Below are 8,341 nucleotides of genomic sequence, written 5' to 3'. Positions count from 1 at the left end.
CAATCACTTGTGTGCAATTCTTTTTTCTAAGAGATTTTATTCCATTTTAAAAAGTTGAAGTATTTAAAATCTATTAAAAATCATGTCTATATTCCGAGTTCCGATCCCCTGTTGTTTCATATAAGAAAATTCGAGAAAATTTAGGGGAGATCAATCCCGGTTTATTTTTTCCTACAATCGTTTACCTAGGCCTAGGCCCTAATGAATTTTATTTTGTTTCGAGTCAAAATAAAATAAAATTGAATTCTAATTTTGAAAAGAAAACGGAAGTTTCACGCAACGCAGTAAACATGGACGACGCACAGGATGATTTAAATCCTGAACAAACGGAAAAATTATTACAATTCCAGGTATGTTAGACAAATTAAATTAGGTCTATTTAATACACGAAATCGCATCTAATTACCGATGTTCGACAACGGACTCATCCGGTAATTAGATCAATTGTTTAGGTAGTAAATAGGTAGGCATACGCAGTAAAATAGGCCGAAGCTAAATCCTAGATTTTCTCACTAAATCTAGAATTTATGCAATTTTCGGTAAAATCTTAGTTTAGCGTCGTAAATTCCAACGTAGCTAGAAAGTCTAGTAATGTGCGATGAAGGTAACTAATGAATATTTCTTTCATTTGGCCATATTTATGTCATATTTTACATAATATAACAGATAATTGAATATCACAATCCAAGACCAAACCAGTCATAAATATCCTGAAATAAACTTTAAACTACCCCGTTCGAGACAACAATGAGTAAATATAAGCAGCGGCCATGTTTTAAAAACAATAAATAGTCTATTCGCATGTCTTTTGTGTAGATTTTGTGGTTTAATATGATTGTTTTGTATTGTTTTAATATATGCCGGGGGTCGTCCATAAATGACGTCACACTCATAGGGGGAGGGGGGGTCCGTAATTTTGTGACGTTGTGTGATGAGGGGGGGGGGGGGAGGGGTTCAGATGGTGCGACGTCACACTTTCGCATTTTAAAAAAGCAATGTTAGAAAACGAATTTTAGACGTTATTTTGCGTTTTAAAAAACTGTTTTAATACATTATAATAACAATTGATTAAAATACTCTATTTTGACAGAGTTCAGACAAGATTTTGGAAAAATATAGCTGTTTAAAAACAATTCAACTGCAATTTTGAGGGGGGTTGTAGGCTGAGGTGTGACGTCATTTTAGGGGGGGGGTCTGGCTTTTTGTGACGATGTGTGACGGAGGGGAGGGGGGGAGGTAATAATCATCAAAAAAGCGTGACATCATTTATGGATGACCCCCTGTATAGTAATTTTTCTTTTTTTTTTTTTATAGTTGACATGAATGACTAATAGACCTTATCAGACTTAATAGTGTGCATCCAAGACCACAACAATTGTTGGGAGGTCGAACTTTTGAACACTTTATTTGCAGTAAGCAAATCATTATTAGATCGCTCATAAATGACGTCGCTCTTAAGATAGTAATGACAGCGTGCATTATTTCAGAGCAAACATATGAACATATTGTTTCAGATAGAAATTGTGATTTGTAGTGGGGAGAGGTTGAGTAGAACTCAGCGATGTGATTTTGGAGACGGGTCAGGTTTTTTTTTTTTCGTGAAAACGGGATGGTTGTGGGAGAAAGACCAGCGGTAGAAGTATGAAGCGTCATTCATTGGTGATCCATTTTCTCAGTGGGGACGAAAGAACTATTAAGAAGGGTCAAGAAATGTAAAAAGCTTGCTGAGTCGCATTTCTTGAACCCCACCTTTTTCATTCCCCCACTTAGCACATCGCCACCGAGTTAACGCTCGCACGTGACGTCATGCAACGGTACCGCCGACCGTTAGGCTAATTTTATAGAAAAAAAACAACAAGCACTGCCTTTTTGACGCTTTTGCGACGTTTAATTTGATTACATAAGTTGGTGTTCATTAAACAGCCCCTAACACATCTATCACTCGTCCATTTAAACGTACGTAGTTATTTCTGCAAGCTTGCTGTCTTGAGACTTTCGGCCCTTTAAAAATGTATTAAGCTCACACCGTATAGAACTAGACTACCCATATTAAGCTCCAAAAAAAGCTTGGTGAAAACAGGATGGCTGTCCGATTTTGAAGCTGCTCTGCGCTTTATAAAAACCACAATAAACGATAAGATGACACTTATATTAAAGTAAATTATAGTTCTGAATCTTGATACATTAAAAGTGATATTCGGAAATTAAGAGCCAGACAGTCAACATGATATTTCAATTTAAGTCCAAGAAAATAAATTTCCTCAAACGATGGAACATTACTAAATTTTCGCGCAGTTTAGCGAAATTGAATTTAAGTATTTACGTCATCTTACAAAGCGCGATAGCTTACTGGTGCTCTAACACGGCCCATGCTAATGGCCGTATTCCTAACGCCCCGCATTAGACGCGGCTTATTCGTCGGCAGGCATTTGGTGGCAAGCCTTTTTGACGGGGATAATGTGTTGCGGCCGTTTTGCGGAATGTCTTAAACTAGCAGGCTTGCAACATTTGTGATGATTCGTTTTAAGCAAGGTATACGTATACTAATGCTTATTTATCGTTATTTTGATTGAACAAAGCATTATAGAGGTTCTCCATCAACCACCTAGGTATTTTTCCCCGTTCACCTCCTTTCATGAGACCGACACGTCATAAATTGCAAAGCCGCCTGAGTTGACGTCACAAATCTTCACTCACTCCCGTAGCAAATCATATGTGACATCATTTATGGACAACCCCATATCACTCACTTGTGTACTTGATATTGACAATTTGACAACAAAGGATAACCAACATGTGTCTGGCAGGTGGAGACTTGCGATCGACCATAATGACAACACGCACTTAAGGGGTGGACTGGCTCATTGTTTTAGATGATGTTTTACGAGGGAAGCTGGTGGATAATACATTTTGTCTCTCTGTATATATAAATGATGACAAACATTTATTGTTCTCAAAATTATGGTTAGAGATCTTAGATAAGGCAGAGTGAAGCCTAATTTTTTACATTATGACTTGTGACATTGACGACAAAAATATGAAGGAGGTTGGGGTTTAATTAAGGTAAAGAGAAGTAAAAAAAATGTCATAAATTACGATAGAATTACTAATTGATGAAAAGAAAAACCTGAAATGAAAATAGTGAACATTCAAGCAATAAGAAAAAACTCACAACTATTTAGTAATAGTAAGATCAAATAAACATTAGTAAAAAAAACGTGATTTAATACATGGATACAAGTTGCATCTCACAATGCTTCTAGAATTAATAAAGTTGTTTGTTAGGAAATTCACATTTTAAAAAATGCTTTGTAATACGGACTATACAACAAGACGATCATATTTAAATACATTTTCATATGAATAGAAATGAAAGGGAAGCTACTCTCAATAACATTTTCTTAAGATGGCTGCTGTTTTTAATAGCAAATTTACTATATCGAAGAGGGTTGATAAAAATTAATTTCAGGATATTTAAATTGATTTAACCATCAATGGTGATCTATTATTCAATTATCTATAATACTTTATCAAAATATACGAAAATATACTCATATTTAATGACATATTCATTAATTCACTCTCTCCTACATTACTAGTTTTGGCCGAATTTACGACGCTTAACTAAGATTTTACCCAATTTTCAATTTAAACATGACCACTGAATAATAGACATACATATTTAATCCATAAGCCACTAATTTTGAAGTTTTTAGTTCGTTTTAAACTAAATTAGGCCTACTTAATTTAATATTTATTGACACTCACTGCCATGACCAACACACCTCTCCATGACAACTCTTCTTAAGCTTGAACGTAAAGAAAACCACAAATCAGGTTAGACTTTTTAAGTGGCCATGCACCCAGAGTTCCTCACTAGTAATCATCAAATAGCGGTCACGTGGTTTTTAAAAAATAAAAATAAATTGGTTGTGATACGGACGCCGGTCTTATAAAAAAGGTCGATGCTAGCCGGAATAAGATACGCATGCGCAATGGAGAGAAACTACGACTTGCCTTTGCGGCGATGTTTTTGATGGTAATGCGCATGCGTGTGTTTACAACCGCAGAACCATAACACCAACCCTAATCCTAACCCTATCCCTAATCCTATCCCTAACCCAAGCCCTAATCCTATCCCTAACCCTAATCCTTCCCCTAACCCTCATTCTAGCCCTAACCTTAGCCATAGGTCACTGCGCATGCGCAGAGCTATCTTTTGCCGACTAAGTGGAGACGTTGGGGAGAAAAATCTTCTTCCGAGTAGTCACTTCGTATAAAAAAACAGCTCACAATATTTGATTTCTTTTTTCATAGACTGATAAAACTAATAATGCTTTACGTTCTCGCTCATTTCTGTACCTACACTGTTGATATTTTTTAAATGCTATTAATTTTAATGAAACCAACTTTTGAATTTAGCCTCCGTTCTCCAAACCAAATTTTAAAATGCTTTTCTGGCATATCTAACCCTGCCACCTATGGTTTGACATGGAAATCCCGCCATTTTGCGCGTGGTAAACATTTTTAAATGTAATTAGTTGAAGGTCTCTGGAATTTGGCCGAAAAATCGCCGGAAATCAAACGTCCGGTCCGGGCGCCATATTGTTGTTAGCAACCGACCACGCCTCCAAGTTAGCGAGAAATACTACTAAATCCAGACTCTTGATAGCTAGATCTAAATATATTATCTAGATCTAGATTTCTAGATCTATATCTTCTTACTAATTAAATTACTTGATTTTAGATCTGAATCTTAAATCTAGATATACATTTTTCATGGACCTATTTTTATGTGGCTACAAGTCACGTAACAAGTCGTAATAGTTAGCGAGACTCACTAACTAAAAAAACTTGAAAGCGTCCTTGGTTGCTAACCAGAACATGGCTACGTCACCTTGGCCTACGATTGGGCAATTTTTTCTGCTTTGTTCGAGAGACCACCTTAACATTAAGTTTAAAAATAATTATCACGCCAAAAATGGCGTTTTTTTTCACGTATTTTAAGCTATCTGATGATGACAAAGCTATTTTAGGCAGAATTTTTTTTTTAATTTACTTCCGACCATGGAGGTCAAACGTAAACATGGGTATAGTTTGAGTTGTTTAAAAACTTTAAATAATGGTCTGTAAGGTGTCCAAATGGCACTGTAAGGTAGAGTATTATTAGATTGATCGTTTAGTGAAAAAATATTGTAGGCCCTAATTACTTTGTATCCATTTTAAGAAATCGGCATCTGAAAGCACGTAATTTTTTATTGTGACATCATCGCTTTTGTTACGGAAGCTGTACATTCTCTCGCTGCTTATATAATTGTGTTTTCTTTTCACTTGACACTCTTTTTCAGCTTATTTTGCTAGCGTAATTAGACTAATTAAGCCTAATTATGGATATTTCACCTGGCTTTTGGATTATACTATGACTCTAAAAACCCTTAAACCACAACGATCTTTTATTTATTTTTTTTGTTGATCCCTGGCCTGGAATTAGATCTAGATCTAGTAGTGAGCGTTGGTCTTTGTGTGCTTACTTAGGCTAATGACTTAGGCCTAATTTTTTGTTTTCAACTTTGTTATAGCTTAATAATTTGTCTTAATTCTTATTGATTTCATAAATTTTAATTAGGCTAATTGTAATATTATTTTCACTGGTCTTCGTTGCCCAATTATTTGTTTTCAAATTTGTTATAGCTTAATTAATTTGTCTTAATTCTTATTGATTTCATAAATTTTAATTAGGTTAATTATAATATTATTTTCGCTGGTCTTCGTTGATACATTTATTAGGCTTAGTAATATATTTAATAAATATATTTATATATTTTATTATATATTATTAAGATTTTAGAGGCCTGATAAATTAAATGATTTTAGCGTTGAGTCTAGGTTTACATTACTAATTAGTACTTAGTAAACCAAGTACGCATGGACTAGGACATGTGTGTGCTGTGCCGGGGTTGTGGCAGGCGATGCCTCTCTCGCTGACAAACCAGCGCGAGCGAGCGAGTCGTGTGTCACACTTGGCCTGTGTCGGTGTTTGGAATGCATAGGCATAGGCCTAATTCTCGCTCTCGGGTAATCAATTTTTATGCTCTGACATTTGAAAAATCAAATAGACACACATCTTAATTAAATACATTTAATTTGAACTTTATATTAATCTAGGCCTACAATACTAATTATAACTTGGGATAACAAAGTAGGCCTACTTGGACTAGATTTAGCGCATGCTCACACTGTGCTGTGAGTTTTCTCTCGCTGGTTGATAAAAGAACGCAGGCGGGCTGGCGATGTTTGTAATTTGCATATATCTTCGCTCACAGTCAATAATTTTAATGTGATTGGCCTCTTTTTATTTTATAGGCCTAATTAATTGTATTTGATAGGCTAACATTTCTCGTTGACAAAATTACGCGAGCGAGATGTCTGTCACGCGCACTGCCCGTGACGCTGGTTAGAATGCATTTCTCGCTAACTTGATCAATTTTGATGCTATTGCAGTTTTTTTTTTTTAAATAAATCAAATACTTACAAATCTTAACATTTTAAACTGAACTGAGCAACAACAACATTTTGTAAATAACACACCTGTCACAAGTCAAGTGAGAGAGGAGGGTTAGATTCATTTTACAATGACATCGCTATATTTTATGAATTGCCCTAATAAATTAAGCATTGCTAAAACACACTAGTTAATAAAACATGCACGGGATTGAATATCTTTTAAAAGATTAGATCTAGATCTATACTATAATATATATATTCTTAAACATGTTTTTCATTAATTTGGGTTTAGTTTTCCTTTTTAAACACCCTTCCATTTAAAAAAAAGTTAAATCAAATATTTAAAAATTCTAGAACATAGATCTAATTCCATCATGTGATTTTTATTCTGACGAAGACAGTGTCCATACGAATAGAAAAGTGGTAATAAAATCAAATGTACTGTGCATATTCTGCTAAAATCAAATCAGCTGCAAGGTCAACCCTGCAGAGTTCTCCTCTTCAGATAGGCATATGGTTGTCACGGATTGTTTGGCTTGCAATGCTGGAGTGGCCAATTAATAAAAATCAGTAATTAAGCTCCAGTAATAGGTAGGCCCTAGGTAGTTTTTCTTACTAAATCTGAAATCTAGGCCCCCTACTCAATTTTCAATTTAAACATGACAACTGAATAAAAAAACGTCCATACTTTATCCACTAGGGGTAAAACCTTAGTTTAGCGTCGTAAATTTGGCCAAAACTAGCAATGTGGGAGAGAGTGAATTAATGAATAGGCCTATGTCATTAAATATTAGTCTGGCTCATTGCTGAGATAGCGTGATGACTTCTGACCCTGAAATGTCACTTGTCATTTTTTCGTTTTTTTTTAGGGGTCCTATACACACGACAAATGAATAAACTGCTAATATCGCAAAATCTCATCATTATTTTAATGTGAGATGCTAACTAAATGGACGCCATGCCTTAAAGTGGCCGAAATATTCACGAGGTTTTAATTAATACACGCTATTCTTGTCGAGTACTCTTGGGAAAAACTGAACTGCCGCCTTAAACGGCCCAGTACATGGTCGAAACCCCCTGGTACAGATGCAGAAATATATAATTGAGATATTTATATTGATTAATTACAGATCTGTTGATACATTTTTTTTTAAATCGAATATGAGGATGAGGTACCCATGCAGACATTTCTGTCCGCTTTGTTTACTGTCGTGACGTCATTGTTACGCTAGTTACCTCACAGAAACAACTAGTTTTTGTTTTTTGCGGAATGAACTGTTAAGTCTTGTTTTCTAATTATAATTCAACTGTAGCGTGTGCAGAAAAATTAAAATTGTGGAAATACTTATTGTATTAGTAATTTTATTAGTATATTGATTTTTTTCTTCACTGTGGGCCGACAGTAGCTGCATTGAATTTAATTCGTGACCGGTGGTTAACCTAGTCAACGCTGCGTGGCATATTCGTTTATACAATTTGTGATGCTCGTTCAGTGGCCTTTTTCAGAGCTAGACCTAATTACAGGCGATTTTTACTTATTTGATAGGCCGTTAGTCTTTTTCATTGCTTTGTATTTTAAACAATGCTCGTTCAGCTGCCTTTTTTGAAGTTTATCCAGTAAGCAGTAATTTTTAGCAGGAAACCATTTAGCGAGACTAAACTATATAGATGCGTCTTTGACCATACATTGGTACCACCTTTTATAGTTCAGGCCTGCTAAACAAGATATTGTGGTTTATGTGCATTGGGGTGGGAGTGGAACTGTAGAGTAGCACATTAGGGGGTAGAGATATGGGTCTAAAAATATATTAAACAAATTTCATTATACACACAATAC

The 8,341-nt window shown here is 35.3% G+C and overlaps 1 protein-coding gene across 2 annotated transcripts in view; it reads left to right on the top strand.

Annotated features, from left to right (window-relative positions):
* The first annotated feature begins 245 nt into the window (after nucleotides 1–245).
* LOC131951893 (FAS-associated factor 2) overlaps nucleotides 246–8,341 on the top strand; it is a 34,535-nt gene continuing 26,439 nt past the window's right edge. Inside the window, exon 1 of one of the 2 annotated variants that reach the window (XM_059314320.1) lies at nucleotides 246–350. In XM_059314320.1, the coding sequence (XP_059170303.1) occupies nucleotides 291–350 (60 nt within the window). In that variant the 5' untranslated portion in view covers nucleotides 246–290. The remainder of the gene's footprint in view (nucleotides 351–8,341) is intronic. The other variant, XM_059314330.1, reaches the window with a different exon arrangement.

Source organism: Physella acuta, unplaced genomic scaffold (genome assembly GCF_028476545.2).
Source record: "Physella acuta isolate Inbredline_101_S28 unplaced genomic scaffold, ASM2847654v3 ptg000067l, whole genome shotgun sequence".
In the NCBI taxonomy this organism is placed as follows: domain Eukaryota; kingdom Metazoa; phylum Mollusca; class Gastropoda; family Physidae; genus Physella; species Physella acuta.
The sequence above is the reverse complement of the archived record's forward strand: the minus strand, read 5'-3'. Positions and strand labels throughout refer to the sequence as shown.